General features: G+C 44.9%; 1 protein-coding gene across 15 annotated transcripts in view; it reads left to right on the forward strand.

The window, feature by feature from the left end:
- The window catches only part of LOC144479191 (ankyrin repeat and SAM domain-containing protein 1A-like), a 409264-nt gene that overhangs the window by 335632 nt on the left and 53687 nt on the right, over window positions 1–19945 (forward strand). For all 15 annotated transcript variants that reach the window (XM_078197812.1, XM_078197820.1, XM_078197816.1 and 12 more), the window contains one exon: window positions 7508–7615. In XM_078197812.1, the coding sequence (XP_078053938.1) occupies window positions 7508–7615 (108 nt within the window). The remainder of the gene's footprint in view (window positions 1–7507; window positions 7616–19945) is intronic.

Genomic DNA, 19945 nt, shown 5'->3' on the forward strand with positions numbered 1-19945 from the left:
TGCTCAGCGACTCTGCGCCGTCGTGTGTCGTGAAGGCTGCCTTGGAGAACGCTTACCCGAAGATCAGAGGCTGAATGCCTGTGACCGCTGAAGTGCTCCCCCACAGGAAGAGAACAGTCTCACCTGGTGATTGTCGAGCGGTGTTCATTCATCCGTTGTCATAGCGTCTGCATGGTTTCCCCAATGTACCATGCCTCGGGACATCCTTTCCTGCAGCGTATCAGGTAGACAACGTTGGCCGAGTTGCAAGAGTAGGTACCGTGTACCTGGTGGATGGTGTTCTCACGTGAGATTATGGCATCTGTGTCGATGATCCGGCACGTCTTGCAGAGGTTGCTGTGGCAGGGTTGTGTGGTGTCGTGGTCACTGTTCTCCTGAAGGCTGGGTAGTTTGCTGCGGACAATGGTCTGTTTGAGGCTGTGCGGTTGGTTGAAGGCAAGAAGTGGGGGTATGGGGATGGCCTTGGCGAGATGTTCGTCTTCATCAATGACATGCTGAAGGCTCCGGAGGAGATGCCGTAGCTTCTCCGCTCCGGGGAAGTACTGGACAACGAAGGGTACTCTGTCCACCGTGTCCCATGTTTGTCTTCTGAGGAGGTCGGTGTGGTTTTTCGCTGTGGTGCGTCGGAACTGTCGATCGATGAGTCGAGTGCCATATCCTGTTCTTATGAGGGCATCTTTCAGCGTCCGGAGGTGTCTGTTGCGATCACAATCACCAGGCGAGACTGTTCTCTTCCTGTGGGGGAGCACTTCAACGGTCACGGGCATTCAGCCTCTGATCTTCGGGTAAGCATTCTCCAAGGCGGCCTTCACGATTCTTACCTTCAAACAACCGCACAACCTCAAACAGACCATTGTCCGCAGCAAACTACCCAGCCTTCAGGAGAACAGTGACCACGACACCACACAACCCTGCCACAGCAACCTCTGCAAGACGTGCCGGATCATCGACACGGATGCCATAATCTCACGTGAGAACACCATCTACCAGGTACACGGTACATACTCTTGCAACTCGGCCAACGTTGTCTACCTGATACGCTGCAGGAAGGGATGTCCCGAGGCATGGTACATTGGGGAAACCATGCAGACGCTACGACAACGGATGAATGAACACCGCTCGACAATCACCAGGTGAGACTGTTCTCTTCCTGTGGGGGAGCACTTCAGCGGTCATGGGCATTCAACCTCTGATCTTCGGGTAAGCGTTCTCCAAGGCAGCCTTCACAACACATGATGGCGCAGAGTCGCTGAGCAGAAACTGATAGCCAAGTTCCGCACACATGAGGACGGCCTAAACCGGGATGTTGGGTTTATGTCACACTATCAGTAACCCCCACAGCTTGCCTTCTGGACTTGCAGAATCTCACTAGCTGTCCTGTCTGGAGACAATACACATCTCTCTTTAACCTGTGCTTAACGCTCCCTCCACTCACATTGTCTGTATCTTTAAGACCTGGTTGGTTGTAGAGACTCGCATTCTAATCAGTATTCTGTAACTTGATTTTGTGTCTCTGTGCCGTTTGAGAGCAGATTTCCACTCCATCTGACGAAGGAGCAGCGCTCCGAAAGCTAATGGTATTTGCTACCAAATAAACCTGTTGGACTTTAACCTGGTGTTGTTAAAACTCTTACTGTGTTCACCCCAGTCCAACGCCGGCACCTCCACATCATGACTACCATCGACAGCGTTTACTGTTGATGCCAAATTGTTGCTAAGTGATATAGAAACAATTGATGAAATTACGTTTCTATCTACTGCCCTTGATAATATTTGATCTAACTTAAGATTTGATCAGTGCTCTGAGAATTTCTGCACCTAATTTCCTCGTTTGAAAGCCACCTTCAAAGGTCAAATCGATAGAATTTCTACTTTTGCAAAACAGTTGGATGTAAACACAAATTGGTATAGTTCATTTTGGTTCAAGGCTTCCCCTCCCACTGCAACATCCAGCATGCTAAATATTGTCAAAAATACTATTCTAAATATTCCTGTCGTCAGTCAGAAGTTATGCATAATCTCTCAAAATAAACCAAAAGCCAAGATCGCTCAGTGAATTTCAGTTTGAATCACAGGATGGTCAAAAAGGAGAATGTCTCCAGGTGTAATTTTGTTTAAACCTTTTGCCACCGTGTATTGCTTACTTAACTGAATTTTGGCAAATACTGTCAGAAATGCAGAACAATCATTTATGCTATCCAATAGCATTTCACATTGACATTGTTTTAGGGAGTCAGTCTTTTAATGCCACATGGATTGTGTGCTGCCTTTGATGGAATGGATTCCAGTTGCAGCATTCTGCAGGTGGGGATCTTTGCAAACACATGTTCTGACCTACAGCGTAGAGCAGCCAGAATCATGTCAACCAGCGGAGCCTGGGTGGGACCAGTGTGACAAGGGTGAAAATGGGTGGCATGAAGGGAAGTGGGATGGCAATACCAGGTGACAGGAAGGGGGCAGAAAAGCAGTGGTGCTTTGAGATAAAAGAAAGGATGGGGATGAGGTGTTAGTATGGGGAGGAAGGCAAGTGCCATCTTGTGGGGAGTGGTCAGAGGGAGGAAAATGTCTACTTAAACTGAACTGGTTCAGAGTGCCATCCTCAATGGAAAGGTGGACAAATTCCATTGGACTGGTGTGAAGGGTATAGATTATTAGATCAGTTTGAGAGATGTAGGAAACTGCGAGTGTAAACTGGACAGATTGGAAAATAGTAAGCCAATGTGTTGGATAGAGTACAGTGTCTTGATGGCCCAAAAAGAGGGGTGACCCTGTCAACTGGAGTGGAAGAGTTGAATGTGCCTGTTAAGGCAATTTTTGGTTGAGTACTGTTGTATTCAATTTTGGTTGCCTTGCCAAAGGAAGGATGTTACTAAACTGGAGAGAGTGCGGAAGAGATTTACAAGGATGTTGCCAGGACTCAAGGGACTGAGTTATAGGGAGAGATTGGACAGGCTAGGACTTTTTTCTTTGGAGTGTAGGAGACCGAGGAGTGATCTTAGAGAGGTGTATGAGATCATGAAAGGCATGGATAGGGTGAATGCACTCAGTCTTTTTCTCAGGGTTGGGGAATCGAGAACTCGAGGGCATGGATTTAAGTTAGATGGGGAAAGAATTAATGGGAACCTGAGGAGCAACCTTTTTACACAGAGGGTGGTACATATGTGGACTGAGCTGCTGGGGGAAGTGGTTGAGGCAGGGACATTGACAACATTTAAAAGGCATTTGGAAAGATACATGGATAGGAAGGTTTAGAGGGGTATGGGCCAAATGTAGGCAAATGGGGTTGGCTTAGACGGGCATTTTGGTTGGCATGAACCAGTTTGGGTTGAAGGGCCTGTCTCTGTGCCATTGATTCTATCATTCTATAATTCCACTGGTCTGGCTGGTCTGTTGAAAATCCAAATGTCACTTGGATTTTTCATCTTCAAAGAAGTTAATCTAAATTAGTCATAAAATAGAAGTTCAGCCAAATGCATATTTTTAAGGTAAAATTTCTAAATTTTACAAAAATGTTTGTCTCAGATCCCATCCCAGAAATATCTCCCAATTTTGTGCGCTCAGCATTTTTATTGTCCCGTTTAGATTTTCACACAAAGCTTTTTTCTACAGTACAGATGAACAAACATTGTAGATTCCTGAAGCTTATACCACCAGTGTGCAGCTTGTTTTCACATAGCCTGCTTATAATGAGAGCTGTTTTTGAGTTATGAGCCTTTTGGGGGCTGTGTCAGCTTTTTGAAGTTGTTTGTCAGCTTTAGCTAGTTTGCAGGGTTGGAATGTAGGAGAAATGAAATAAAAATACCTGGAAAGTATTCCATGGATTTTAAAAGAATTTGTGTGACTCTACAAAATGCAGGCATTCTTAGGGTATTCTTACAGCACAGGGGATAGAGAATCAGACAACAGACAAAATCATCTGGCTGAAGAATTCAATGCGGCCAGAGAAGTTGTTGAACAAACTGGGGCATTATGCTGGCAAAATTCTTTGGAGCACAGTGGCATATTACTCTACCCGATAAGCCATCAGTTCATTTTGCAATCTGCGGCATTACTTCATTCCAGTCTCAGGAGCTGTGAGCCAAGCTGAATTGTTTTTCGCTGTAGGGGCAGAAATGAGTGGAGCCCAGTTGATCTTTTACAGAAACCTGGGAAATTTGAATGAACTCACCCAGAAGCTGTTCTTTTGCACCCTGCAACATTTAATTCCGACTGTAAAAGGGACTAGGTTACCATCTTCCTTGCTGACTCTTTCTCATCTACATGCTGTCTCTTAGTGACATCATCTTAGAGTGCAGATTGCATACAAACAAAGATACAAAAGAAAGTATCCCAAATGAGGGAGCTTTACAGACATGACTGTTTATAAAATGTGACTGAACATTCAGTTACTGTTTCCCTAAGAAAGCAAACATGGTATAACTGTCAATTCAGCAAGGTCACACAACTATGTGAAGAGCTGATTGCTTGTAGGTTCTGAGTAATTCTTTTTGAATAGTGTTTCTTATCAGTTGAATCTATCAGCCTTTGCTGTAAGTTGTGAAAAGGATTGCTTTATCTGTAGCCTCCATTTTGTTCACCTTGACCACTAGTGATTTTATCTGAGAAGTGTGTTCAAGCTTCTAGGATATTTAGTCGATTGTCAAAGGGTGAATGATATCCTATATGACTGTGACAAAAGATAAACTATGTCACCTTGCCCTTCTCAACCTGTTCATAACCCCTGACACCGTTAACTGTGTTTATCCCAGTCCAACGCCGGCATCTCCACATCATGACTGTTAACTGCACCATCTTCCTCCCAAATCTCTCCACTACTTTTCAGTTAGGCGAGACTGCCCTCGCTTGGTTCCATTCTTAACCATCTAATTGTAGCCAGAGAATCTAATGCAGTGGCTTCTCTTTGTATTCCGGTGCCTCTGGGTGCCCAACAAGGATTTTCCTACATCTCATTGACATGTTGTCCCTCAGACACATCATCTCCCACATGTACCCTGATGACACTTCTATCTCTCTACCATCTCTATTCTTTTTAAATTGTCAGACTGCTTGCCTAACATCTAGTACTCTATGAATAGAAGTTTAATTCAGTCAAATATTGGGAAGTTAGAAGCCATTGTCTTCAGTCCCCACTAGAAACTCTGTTTCCTAACCATCAACTTCGTCCCTCTTCCTGGCAATTGTCTGAGACTAAATCAGACGATTGACAACTTTGGTTTCATACTTGACCCCGAGTTGACGTTCTAACCACATATCTTAATCATTACTAAGACCCCTTATTTCCTCTTTTGTAATGTTATGAACATTGAAACAAGGAGTAGGCCATACAGCCCCTTGAGCCTACTCCAACATTCAGTAAGATCATCGCTGATCTGAAAGTAACCTCATATCTGCACTCTGCCTACTCCCGATAACCTATTGGTTACCAGGAATCTCTCCCTTTATATAACTAACTTGGATGAAGGGATTGAAAGAATGGTTGCCAAATTTGCTGATGACACGAAGATAGATAAGAAAGTATATTGTGAAGAAGACATAGTGAGACTACAAAAAAGATATAGATTGGTTAAGTGAGTGGGCAAAGATCTGGCAAATGGAGTATTGTGCGAAAGTGTGAAATTGCCCATTTGCCCTAAAAATATTAAAGGACTCTGCTTCCACAGCCTTTTCAGGAAGAGCGTTCCATAGACTCACGACCCTCTTGAATAAAACAATTTCTCCTCATCTCCATTTTAAATGGGCGACCTCTTATTTTTAAACAGTGATCCCCCGAGTTCCAGATTCTCCTGTAAGTGGAAACATCCTCTCCTCAACCACCCGGTCAAGATCCCTCAGGATCTTATATATATAAATCAAGTCACCACTTACTCTTCTAAACTTCAGTGAATACAAGCCTAGCCTGTTCAACCTTTCTTCACAAGGCAACCCTCCCATTCCAGTTATTAGTCTGGTAAACCTTCTCGTACTGTTTTCAATGTATTTACACCTTTCCTTGAATATGGTGTTCTCCTCACACCTTACTTTCCTGTCTATCTTTGTGTCATCAGCAAATTAACAAATTTGGCAACCATCCTTCCAATCTCTTAATCCCAGGTTATTTATGTAAACTGTTGCAGTCCCAGCACTGATCCCTATGGCACGCCACTTGTTACATTTTGCCAATTTGAAAAAGACCCATTTATGCCTACTATTTGTTTCTTGTTAGTTATCCAATCTACTGACCTGGCCAGCGTTACCTCCTTAATGTGACCTTTTTTTGCAATAACCTTTGATGTGTCAGTTTACAAATGCCTTCTGGAAATCTAAATACAGTATGTCCACTGGTTCTCCTTTATCCTCAGCAAAGGTTATTTCTTTAAAGAACTCCAGTAAGTTGGTTAAGCATGACTTCCCTTTCACAAAACCATGTTGCCTCTGCATGATTACCTTGGGTTTATCCAACTTATTTAAGAGTAACTTTTCATATTTTCCCTACAACAAATGTTAGCTAACTGGTCTGTTTTGTATGTGGCACAGAACCAGGCTATTTAGTCCAGGCAGTTGATGCCAGTATTTATGCTCCACTCGATCCTCCTCCCATCTTTCAGTGTAACCCTCGATTTCCATCTTCTTCACATGTCTAACTTCCCTCAAAATGCATTTGTATTATTCACATCAACCAATCCTGGTAGCGTTCCTTATTCTCACCAGTCTTTGGGTAAAGTTTCTGTTGAATTCCCTATTGGATTTCTTGGTGATTATTCTACATTGATGGTTTTTTTTGTTGTGCCCTTCCCCACAAGAAGATCTACACTCTCAAAACATTTCATAATTTTAAACACCTCTGTCAGGCCACCCTTCGATGTTTCATCCCTGCCCCAACTCATCTGCTGCTGAGATAGTTAACTCCACGTCTGATGATTCTAATGCATTTCTAGCTGGCCTCCCAGTTCTACCCTTAAATAAACTTGAAGTCATCCAAATGTTTGCTAACTGTGTCCTCATTCGTACTAAGTACTCTTCAGCCATGTGTATGCTGACCTGCATTGACTCCCAGTTAAAGCGTGCCTCAATTTTAATGCTCTTATTCTTTGTTTTCTCCCATGACCTCACCCCTTCATATCTCTATCATCTGATCCAGCTGCACAACACTCCAAGAGATATGTGTATCCCTCTAATTCTGACCACCTCAATTTACATTTTCCACAACTGGTAGCTGTGCATTCAGCTGCCAGAGCCTGAAGCTCTAATATCCCTGCCCACAAAATCTGTCCACCTCTCTCCACCTCCTTTAAAACATTCCTTCAAGCCAACCTCTGATGAAGCTTTTGGTTATTTGTCCTAATACCTCCTGAAGTGGCTCAATATCAAATTTTGCTTTAAAACAATCCTGTGAAATGTTTTGGGACGTTTTATTTCTTTAAAGGCAAATAAAATTTGATACAAATACAAGTTATTGTTTTTGAAAGTGAGACAAGCAATTTTACATATGATTATTTACTTTTCCTGATCCAGTTTTATGTTGTTTTAGGTGCTGAAAATAGCCTTACTCGGTCATCGGAAGCGAATCTTAGCTTCTCTTGGAGATCGGCCCTATGAAGAACCACCTCAGAAACCACCACGGCTGTCCCAACTGAAGGTCAGATGATACCGGTTACTGTGCAATATTTGGTAGCATTTTTAGAATTCTAACAACAGTATTAGATGTGGTACACAGAGATCACCTTAGTTGGACTAACATTGTAAGCACTCAAACAAAGAACATTTGTTAAAGGCATTAGACAAATTTTTAACCTGCTACATTAACACCTTGACAAATAACCATCTTTTATTTCCACCCGGTTTATGCCTAGGAGTTAATGATGTCTAATTTTGATTCCCCAAATTGATTTGCACCAATCGCTTTGGATTATGTTAGCATTTATATTAATCTTCCATCAGGATCCACACAAGCTGTTAAGTTAATAAGTTATATCTCGTTGGAGCATATAGGATTCTTAAAGGGCTTGACAGGGTAAACGCTGAGAGGATGTTTCTCCTCATGGACGAGTCTAGGACCAGAGGGCACAGTCTCAGAATAAAGGGGTGCCAATTTAAGACTGAGGTGCGGAGGAGTTTCTCCTCTGAGAGGGTTGAGAGTCTTTGGAACTCCTTGCCACAGAGAGCTGTGGGGACAGAGGCCTTGTGTATGTTTAACACTAGGATAGATACATTTTTGATCAGTAAGGGAATCAAGGGTTATGAGGAAAGAGCAGGAAAGTGGTGTTGAAGAATGTAGGATAAGCCATGAACCTATTGAATGGCAGAACAGGCTCGAGGAGCCCAACAGCCTACTCCTGTTCCTATTTCTTATGGTCTTATGTCTCTTCTCTCAATTATCAGAGAAGTTTGACATCCAAGTCATGAACTAACAGCTGTTTATTAAGCATGTTAGTTAATCATAGTTGGTAGCATTTAAACTTAAACAGTGAGTGTACAAATAATTAGAAGGAAGGGTTAATTGACTAAATAAATAACAAGTGTCACTGAACAGTTCTGTGAGCCTTAGTAATTCAGTACTAACTGCTTGCTGATTATCTGTTGAGATCAGCGTGGTGTAAATTGGTGAGTTGAATTTAGGATTAGATTTACATAATTTGCCATTAGATAGTCAAGCTGTTTAATGGATTCACGTCTACATGCTTACTGTTGGCAACTTTTCCAGAATATGACCTTCATATGACCTCATCTCTGAGCTGAGATGAATGAATCGGTTGAGTCACCTTCCTCTGAGTAGATGGTATTAGCCTTCTGAAATGTCGAAGTGATGAACTTCAATTTGTCCAGTTGCTAATCATTATTCCTGCTGTCTCTGCTCTTGAGTAAATTCATCTTTCAAGCTGGTAGCTGTCTGAAGCTGAGCTAACTGTCTTAGATCTGAATTCTTCTTGATTCAAATGAAATTGTAAATTTAAGTGGCACACATATATCTGCTTGTAATTTCCTGGTGTATCCATACATTCTTAAATCAGGTGAGCTTCTACTCTCCGCTCTCACTTTCTCTGTCACTTTTCAATTTTGTAGACAGACTCTTCTACACATACAAAGTAAAGTATTTCAAACTGCTACAAATACGACTTAAAGAACAGAACTAAACCAAGGTCTGTAAACTGAATGCAAAAGCATCATAAACATCAATAATTTTCAAAGTAACTTTCTTAGTTCCTCTGATCAAACTGACAGATGTTGAAGCTGAATCCTGTTGGTATCAGTTGCCTCGCACAGTGCTGGTGGTGTTGATGATCTCCAGATCAATGAAACGCCAGCACCTAGACATGTCAAGATTGTTCATTTACTTCCTTACTTCTCAAATCTTTTAGAACCTAGGAGAAGACTAGACCATTTAGCCCCTGTTCCACCATTGTGATATTATGGTTGATCTATGACCTAACTCTTTCCACCCTTTCCCTTATCCCTTTATAGCTTTGGTTAGCAAAGATCTAAGGTTTAAAATTAACAATTGACCCGGCATCAGTTGCTGTTTGCGGAAGGATGTTCCAAACTTTGCTGAAAGTGTATTTACCTAAGGCAGGATATTTGGGGCAGCACGGTGGCTCAGTGGTTAGCACTGCTGCCTCACAGTGCCAGGGACCCGGGTTCGATTCCTGGCTTGGGTCACTGTCTGGGTGGAGTTTGCACATTTTCCCGTGTCTGTGTGGGTTTCCTCCGGGTGCTCTGGTTTCCTCCCACAGTCTAAAGATGTGCTGGTTAGGTGCATTGGCCATGCCAAATTCTCCCTCAGTGTACCTGAACAGGCGCCGGACTGTGACGACTAGGAGATTTTCACAGTAACTTCATTGCAGTGTTAATGTAAGACTACTTGTGACCAATAAATAAACTTTAATTTTATATGTTCATGTTCTCAATGAGCAGCCATGATGGCTTTGTATTCTATTCCTGCTAAAAAATGTTGTGTTTATATAAGCTTTTGCTGTTTAATTGGTATTAGTTCTTCCCTTTCAGAATATTCAATCCCACTACTGACTCCTTTTTGAGGACACAATTAAGACAGTTTAAACTTATAAGTACAGACTGTTGTGATTTACCAGGTTATAGTTTCATCTTCCTTTGCATTAGCTTTTATATAATCTGTGCCCTTTTCAGGGAATACAGAATGTTTCATTTCGTCCCTTGTGCTACCGAAAATTACGATGCAATTCCAGCTATAATTGTTTGATTTGCATTGAAACTGATTTCTTGTCTGTACAACTGTCAGAAAATGAGGAAATAAGCCACTAAAATGTACCCTACTCGCAGCCATGTTACAGGTTGAATTATGTTTTTGCTATGGCTAAAAAACATCGAAATAAACGGTGAAATAGTATGAAGTTTAATGATTGGAATCTAGGAAGGTCATAGACACTGAGCAGCAGATACTGAGCGAGCAGAATTTTATGCTGCTTGGGCAGGCACACATCCTACCTGGAAGCTCATGAAATTGTGCAAAGAGACATCTGGTGTGCATCCTGATGTCATTGTGTACTCGTGCGATATTTCAGTCAGCAGGCACCAGCACAAATCTGATTCACACCCACTGACAATCAGGCAGCTCACTTAGAGAGGATTAAAACTCCATTTGATCTGGATTTTACATTGCAATTTTTAGGTTGGCACACTGACAATACAGGCAGGTGGCCAGGCTGAGCTGGTAGGAGTTATTGTGAGTTTGGATTGGGATTAGACTGAGTATTATGAATGTTTTTGCTGCTTTCTTTAAAGGTGTGTGCCTCGTATTTGGAGTTTCCAGGACTTTTTCAGTCTTGTGACATCTCTGAGATTTCCAATGCTTTGGCACCCTTAGTGCATGGGTCAGCACCATGTGCATCTCTGCTGATGAGTCTTGTCTATTTGGCACAGAGCACCTCCTCCAAGGAGGATGACAGGGGCTAAAGAGAGAGGAGGCCAGGTGGTCACAGGCATCACCTCAAGAGAGGCACAGGGACAGGGTGTTCAAGGCCAGTAGGAAGGGTTAGGAGGATGGCCGGGCAGAAGGTACCACTGTCCAGCCTCCAGAGTGTACAAGCAGCGATCCAACTACCTTGACATGACTGAGGTCCGGTGTTACAGGACAGGTGAGTTTTCAAGGGAAGCCATCATGTCCATTTGCTAGATGATTGGGCCAGAGGTAGCCTCCAATTGTATGGGTGGACATCTGATGCCCGTAGCTCTCGAGGTCACTGTCGCACTTAACTTTTATGCCTCCAGATCTTTCTAGGGGTCAGTGGATGATCTTTGCAGAGTCTCGCGGTCAGCTGCAAATAGCTATGTCAAGCTGGTGGCTACAGTAAGAAGTCTCACAACATCAGGTTAAAGTCCAACAGGTTCATTTGGAATCACGAGCTTTCGGAGCGCTGCTCCTTCATCAGGTGAGTGGCACTCACCTGATGAAGGGGCAGCGTTCCGAAAGCTTGTGATTCCAAATAAACCTGTTGGACTTTAACCTGATGTTGTGAGACTTCTTACTGTGCCCACCACGAGTCCAACGCCGGCATCTCCACATCAAAGCTGGTGACTGACACTCTGTTCAGGTGGGTAAGCACATTCATCCATTTGAAGATGGACCAAGCCAGCCAGGCTGAGCAGGCTTTGCAGCAATTGCAGGGTTGCCCCGCATTCAGGGTACCATCGCTAACACCCATATGGACATCAAGGTGCCAGCTGGGCGTCTTTGTCAATCGGAAGGGTTTTCACCCCATGAATGTTCACATCGTTTGCGACCATAGGACCCAGATTCTACAGCTTTGTGTGAGATCCCTGGCAGCTCCCATGATGCCTACCTACTGAGACACTCTCTGGTGCCATGACTTCAGCTTGCCTCAATGGATGGTTGTTGGGTGATAAGGGGTATCACTTGAAAAGGTGGCTGATTACCCCAATTAGGCACCCAAGGACAGAGGCTGAGAAAAGGTACAATCGCTGCCACGTTTCCACAAGGGTTAGGCAGAGAAGACAATAGGTCTGCTAAAAATGAGATTCCCAAGCCTGGAAGCTATGGGTGTAGGGGGAGGGCATTGCAATATCCACTCATTGTTGTTGTCTGCTGTGCTCTATTAAGGGGGGAGCCACTGGACTAGGAGGACACTGAAGCAAATGTACCTGCCTCAGCCAAGGAATCCAATGATGATTCAGATGTAGAGTCAAATAGTGAGGGTGAAGAGGCTGGCAGAGAAACGAAGTGGCTGCTGCCCTCGACCGGGGCTCCGTGAGAGGAGTCCACAGAGACAAGAGGCAGCTCATCTGCCCTCATGAGATGTGTCTGAACCTCCCCGTTCACCCTTGATGGATGGGCACCCATTTGAGAGACCGGGGGCCGCATCCTTCTCCTGCACTGGCAGTGACCTCCTGAGGTCATTGCCTGTGTGAGGGCTTGCAGGTCTGAACATAACCTCAGTAATCCATCATTCTGTCCCTGGAGCTGCCTCTCGGTGATAGTCGCCACTCTCTCAATGGATGGGGCTGTACACTCCTAACTTAGGGTCAACACAGCACTCGTGCTCTGCATGCGCTCCTCCATGACACGGATCATGGCACGCAGATCCTCGGGGATCACCGCAAGATTTTTCCACGCATCATGCCGAACATTCAGCATTTGCCACCTGATTGCTGACTCCAGGGGCTCATCATCTTCCTCGGACTCAGCATGGTCCTGGTCTCCAGCAGTCCTCTGACTGTCAGCGCCCTGGGTGTTCCCTCCATCATCTGTTCAGGCGAGTGTGATGTGCTCCCCACAGTGCACTGCCAACTGAGCTGCCAGGCTATTGTCCACGGACTTGCCAGTATCTCTGCTGGTGCTTGGTGCGGAGAATTGGAACCTGCCATCCGTGCCTGCTCCCGTGTTCGTGGAGGAGCTTCCTGGCTGGCTCTGGAGGTTGGCTCATCTGAGGGAGGAAAACAATTGGTCAGTTATATTCATATCACACAATGTCCATGATATGCGGCCGGGTGCAAATGGTATCAGTGGCATCACAGAGGCTTAGTGATTGGTGAATCCCTGTACACACTTTCTCAGAAGTCTTTATGAAAGATGAGACAGCCCTACATTTCTTTTCACTCTTCACTGTCTCACTTCTGCTCACTGGACTTTTACCTTTCTCAGTCATGAGCCCTCTCTGCAATCTGAGGACCCTCCTTGCTCACATTCGAGCTCAAGGGCTCCCAGCTCATGGCTGGTGAGGATCGCCAGGTTCATCATCCCACCAATAGTGACAGATCACCTGGCTGCATTTCTCCAGTCAGCAAAGCTCCATTGCGTATTCAAACCTCCACCTCCAGCACCATACCATACTGTCTCTCTCCCCTGCAACCAACCCCTTTGCACACCTTAACCTTTTGATGGACCCAGGGTTCAAATCCTCTCTCCAACCTTAACACATGGGCAGAGGTGTGTTCTGAGACTCCCTGATGAGTGCATCTAAAGGCAGGCACCCTTCCTCAGTCCTTCATGTTGGGTTATGCCAACTCAGAACTCACCCTTGATGAGTACAGAAGATCACTGAACCTTTCCTGGCACAGCATCCATGTGCGCTGGACCACGTCATACGAGCCTGGTGGAGTTCTTCGAAAATGTGACTAAACACATTGACGAAGGGAAAGCGGTAGATGTGGTTTATATGGATTTTAGCAAGGCGTTCGATAAGGTCCCCAATGGAAGGCTTCTCGAAAAAGTGAGAGGGCATGGGATCCAAGGGGTTGCTGCCCTGTGGATCCAGAACTGGCTTGCCCAAAGGAGGCAGAGAGTGTGTATAGATGGGTCTTTTTCTAATTGGAGGTCGGTCACCAGTGGTGTGCCCCAGGGATCTGTTCTGGGACCCTTGCTGTTTGTCATTTTCATAAATGACCTGGATGAGGAAGTGGAGGGATGGGTTGGTAAGTTTGCCGACGACACGAAGGTTGGTGGGGTTGTGGATAGTCTGGAGGGATGTCAGAAGTTACAGAGGGACATAGATAGGATGCAAGACTGGGCGGAGAAGTGGCAGATGGACTTCAACCCAGATAAATGCGTAGTGGTCCATTTTGGCAGGTCGAATGGGATGAAGGAGTACAATATAAAGGGAAAGACTCTTAGTACTGTAGAGGATCAGAAGGACCTTGGGGTCCGGGTCCACAGGACTCTAAAATCGGCCCTGCAGGTGGAGGAGGTGGTTAAGAAGGCATATGGTGTGCTGGCCTTTATCAATCGAGGGATTGAGTTTAAGAGTCCGGGGATAATGATGCAGCTATATAAGACCCTCGTCAGACCCCACTTGGAGTACTGTGCTCAGTTCTGGTCGCCTCATTACAGGAAGGATGTGGAAAAGATTGAAAGGGTGCAGAGGAGATTTACAAGGATGTTGCCTGGATTGAGTGGCATGCCTTATGAGGATAGGCTGAGGGAGAGACGTAGGATGAGAGGAGACCTAATAGAGGTATATAAGATGTTGAAGGCATAGATCGGGTGGACTCTGAGGCTTTTTCCCAGGGTGGAAATGTCTGCTACGAGAGGACACAGGTTTAAGGTGCTGGGGGGTAGGTACAGGGGAAATGTTAGGGGGAAGTTTTTCACACACAGGGTGGTGGGCGAATGGAATCAGCTGCCGTCAGTGGTGGTGGAGGCAAACTCAATAGGGTCTTTTAAGTGACTCCTGGATGAGTACATGGGACTTAATAGGATGGAGGGTTATAGGTAGGCCTAAAAGGTAGGGACATGTTCGGCACAACTTGTGGGGCCGAAGGGCCTGTTTTGTGCTGTAGTTTTCTATGTTTCTATACCCACTGACCTCAGCTGCCGCCTCTGCCCAGACCTCCTTGATGAGGTGGGGTGGCTGTCTGCTTCCATCCCGCAGCATCAGAATGTCCCTCAAGGACACATAGACAGTCATCCGAGAATTTGGAGCTTGCTGCCAGCCTGAAGTGCCTTCTTGCCTGGAGTTTCTTTCGGGTGCATTGCCACCATGATGCAGACCTCCCTCTGCCTCCTCCGATGTCTACAGTGGTCTCTGGCAGCCCTTTAAACTTCCTGCCGGGCCACTATTGGACACACCACCTGCCACACTCCCATCCCCACTGGCCTGGCAGGCCCTATCTGGATGCATTTCACAGTGGCTGGAACTTAAATGGCCAGCCAGCGTGAAATTGCGTTCATTGATCATGTGCGGAACTAGAAAATGCGGCTGCTTCCAGACCTGCCCATGCGTATAAAATCCTCACCAGAATTAAGCTCATGTGAGTCCCTTGCTCTAGCCGTAACTTATCTTCATTGGAGCACTGAGGCACATCTTTGTATTTGCGAGTGTGATGGGGTGTGAAGATACTCTGCACCTTTAAGGTATTATTTTTGCTACAGCCGAGTGTGGTTTTGTGAACTACAGGCACTAGATGATGCATGAAACAGAATAACTTCCAACACTTGTTTCAGGTTTCACCATTTTTCAAAACTGCCCTTATGATATCCACCTTCTTTTGCATTAGTATTTGGTGGCTATTATGGAGAGGAATGTACGTGACAATCTGAAACCAAAAGAGAAAATGCTGGAAAATCTCAGCAGGTCTGGCAGCATCTGTAAGGAGAGAAAAGAGCTGACGTTTCGAGTCCTTTGTCAAAGCTAAAAGGCATAGAAAGTGGGAGATATTTATACTGCAGGGGGAGGGAATGAAAGATGAGTCGTGGCCACAAAAACCAGGGAAACCAGTTAATAGCTGTGCATAGAGAGATTAAAGGGTAGGAATGGCCAACGGCAGAGAAGCTAAAATGAAGATGTTGGGGGAGGGGTGGGGGGGGGGGGGGGGGAAATGGATGGGACAGAGGTAAAATTTAGAAAAGGAGAAGCAAAGGGGGAGAAAAGGTAAGGGAAAGAGTGTAAAGTAGGGAAAAGAGTGGGAAGAAAAGTGAAGAAAGACAATAAAGAAATAAAAGGTAGAGAACAGTAAAAAATTAAATAAAATAGAATGAAAATGAAGGGGCCGAGGTGGGGTAGGGCAAATAATCTGAAGTTGTTGATTTCGATGTTGAGACCGGAAGGCTGTAAAGTGCCGAGCCGGAAGATGAGATGCTGATTCCAGCATCCGCAGTAATTTGCTTTTATCCAGTATGTGAGAATCTATATGTTTGTAGCTCTAATCAAATTTAATTTTTCCTGAAAGAAAATTTGAAACTCTCTAATCCAGTATATATGTTTTAACAACTCAGAAATACTTCTGGAGTGCAGTCACGATGCATGGATGGACAATGAGTGCTGGCCGAGCCAGCAAAGCCCCCAATCCTTTGAATTAATTTATAATAAGTCCCCAATAATATTGGAAACGCGGCAGGCAGTTAGTGCACAGTAAATGTTATGAAATAAATGTCCAGATCTTTTGCTTTAGTGTTGACTGAGGAATGAATGTTCACTAGAGAATCCCCTTGGCGTTGCATAGCTATGGAATCTTTACCTGAGAGAAGGCAGATGGGACCTCGACTTAACATCTGGTAATAATCTTGAGCTGTTCCATGAAATAGTTCGATGTAGGATTGACTTGCTGCAGATTGAGTCCTGATATTAACTATGCCACTGGGGAGGCGAGTTGAGTTCCTTCATAAAGGAAAGGAAAAATTAGCGTGCAGATTAGCCTGCATCTTCATTTTGAAGCCCTTAGCATACAGTTCAAGCAGCAGTTTCGGATGCTTAGGTGAAGGACATTTGCCCCCTCGGTTGGTTAGTGAAGGACAATCCAGGAAGTGGTCAGAATTGCATATTCTAATGCGGTTTGAAAAGGTACGTTTTTTAAACTGGAAAATGTTAATTTACAAAAAACACATGGGACTGAAAATAATTTTCATTAAAAGATGATGAATATTTTGAACTGACAATACAAATCAAGACCAATCCACGCACAGTTGTTTCAATTTGTGCCTCTTAGTCTCTTTTAAGGAGAATGATAGCACATAACAGGCTGAATGTGCAGACCTCCTTTTCCCCGATAATTGTGAACAATGATGGAAACACTTGCAAAGCCTTATCCTTAAATTAATGTTGCTCCGGCAATCGAGAATGAGTGACTCGATCGATCAACTCCAATGTGAAAACAGGCTTGTGATGTAAGAGTGGTGATCAGATAAATGGTCCAGGCACTGGGTTATTTCAAAGAGGTAGCATTATATTGATCACATTCCTAATTCTGCAGAAGTAGAGATCAATGGATTCCAGAAGTAACAAAATTTCTTAAGAACATAAGAAATAGGAGCAGGAGTAGGCCATCTAGCCCCTCGAGCCTGCCCCGCCATTCAATAAGATCATGGCTGATCTGATGTGGATCAGTACCACTTACCCGCCTGATCCCCATAACCCTTAATTCCCTTACCGATCAGGAATCCATCCATCCGTGCTTTAAACATATTCAGCGAGGTAGCCTCCACCACCTCAGTGGGCAGAGAATTCCAGAGATTCACCACCCTCTGGGAGAAGAAGTTCCTCCTCAACTCTGTCTTAAACCGACCCCCCTTTATTTTGAGGCTGTGTCCTCTAGTTTTAACTTCCTTACTAAGTGGAAAGAATCTCTCCGCCTCCACCCTATCCAGCCCCCGCATTATCTTATAAGTCTCCATAAGATCCCCCCTCATCCTTCTAAACTCCAACGAGTACAAACCCAATCTCCTCAGCCTCTCCTCATAATCCAAACCCCTCATCTCCGGTATCAACCTGGTGAACCTTCTCTGCACTCCCTCCAATGCCAATATATCCTTCCTCATATAAGGGGACCAATACTGCACGCAGTATTCCAGCTGCGGCCTCACCAATGCCCTGTACAGGTGCATCAAGACATCACTGCTTTTATATTCTATCCCCCTCGCGATATAGGCCAACATCCCATTTGCCGCCTTGATCACCTGTTGTACCTGCAGACTGGGCTTTTGCGTCTCATGCACAAGGACCCCCAGGTCCCTTTGCACGGTAGCATGTTTTAATTTCTTCTCAGTGTTGAGGAAAGATATCAGGAAAGACCAGATGGGAAGAAAGCATTACCATGCCATGTTCACTGGCTTTGGTTCACAAGTGTGAAAGAGCAGTAACTATGTTACTGGTTATTTTTATCATGTTAACCTAGTTTTTTTTGCTTGTGGTAACTCCGTTTTATTTCCAAAATTAAAGCTTTCATTAGGTTTTGCTGTTTTAATTCATCTTTTCATTTCTAACTTTTCCAAGGTCCGTATCTGTACCTGTTCACTTGGCGTCACATCTCTGCTGCTGAGAGGGAGGGAGGGAAGGAATCCTGCTTGGAGATTTCCTAAACTGTATTCTAAACTGATCTGTTCGAGGCTAACATTGATTAATCATAGAATCCCTATACTACTGAAGGAGGCCCATCAAGTCTGTACCAACCACAATCCCACCCAGGCCCTATTGCCCTAACCCCCATACATTTACCCTGCTATTCCCCCTGACACTAGAGTCCATTTTAGCATGGCCAATCAACCTAACCCGCACATCTTTAGACTGTGGGAGAAAACTGGAGCACCCGGAGGAAACCCACGCAGACATGGGGCGAACGTGCAGACTCCACACAGACAGTGACAAAGGCTGGAATCGAACCTGGGTCCCTGGCGCTGAGAGGCAGCAGTGCTAACCACTGTGCCACCGTACCGCCCCAATAGTATATGTAAATTGTTTTGTCATTTTCATAAAATTATTTCATTCCTTTTACATACATTTCAATTTTGCCTTGAAACTGCAATTATCCATCTGAGACCAGTGGCTACACTGTTGGTGTCAGTCATGTATCATAGAATCATAGAATCTACAGATCAGAAGGAGGCCATTTGGCCCATCGAGTCTGCACCAACCATAATCCCACCCAGACCCAACCCCATACCCCATGTATTTACCCTAGGTAGTCCCCCCTAATACTAAGGGGCAATTTAGCATGGCCAATCAACCTAACTCACACATCTTTGGATTGTGGGAGGAAACCGCAGACATGGGGAGAATGTTCAAACTCCGCACAGTCACCCAAGGCCGGAATTGAACCCAGGTCCCTAGTGCTGTGAGGCAGCAATACTGACTAATGTGCCACCGTGCCGCCCATAATGTATCTTCTAAGTTTATTTATTAGTGTCACAAGTAGGCTCCAATGAAGTTACTGTGAGAATCTCCGTATCGCCACGTTCCGGCGCCTGTTCGGGTACACAGAGGGAGAATTTAGCATGGCCAATGCACCTAACCAGCACATCTTTCAGACTGTGGGAGGAAACTGGAGCACCCAGAGGAAACCCACGCAGGAGAGAACGTGCAGACTTTGCACAAACAGTCACTTCGTGTCTGCGTGAGTTTCCTCCAGGTGCTCTGTAGTTGATATTGGCTCAGGTTAGGCTTCACTCTTATGCCTCAAGGAAAGGCCTGAATTTGTGCACAGAGTTCCTCTCTAATGAGTTACCAATGCCCATACTGTTTCAATGTTTAATGACCACTAGGTTGAAAAGGTGTCCATGGCAGCAAGTCACTCCAAGTTTTTAACTCCACCCAGAAACTTGTAGAGATAAGACGGTACAAGACACTGTCCTAAGGCCTTGGGAATGTCAACATGGAAGCTTGTATCAGGAGACCTGAGTATGAGACCCCTAATATCACTGCTCCCCTTGGCTAGTGTCTTTGTTTTACCTTGTTAGAGACTTCTTTTCCAGAAAGAGAAGAGAAGCAACCTTCTGCCAGATGGCCTCAAAGAACAAAGAACAATACAGCACAGGAACAGGCCCTTCGGCCCTCCAAGCCCGCGCCGCTCCCTGGTCCCAACTAGACCATTCTTTTGTATCCCTCCATTCCCACTCCGTTCATGTGGCTATCTAGATAAGTCTTAAACGTTCCCAGTGTGTCTGCCTCCACCACGTTGCCTGGCAGCGCATTCCAGGCCCTCACCACCCTCTGTGTAAAATACGTCCTTCTGATATCCGTGTTAAACCTCCCCCCCCCTCACCTTGAAC

Source organism: Mustelus asterias, chromosome 25 (assembly GCF_964213995.1).
Source record: "Mustelus asterias chromosome 25, sMusAst1.hap1.1, whole genome shotgun sequence".
Classification (NCBI taxonomy): Eukaryota; Metazoa; Chordata; class Chondrichthyes; order Carcharhiniformes; family Triakidae; genus Mustelus; species Mustelus asterias.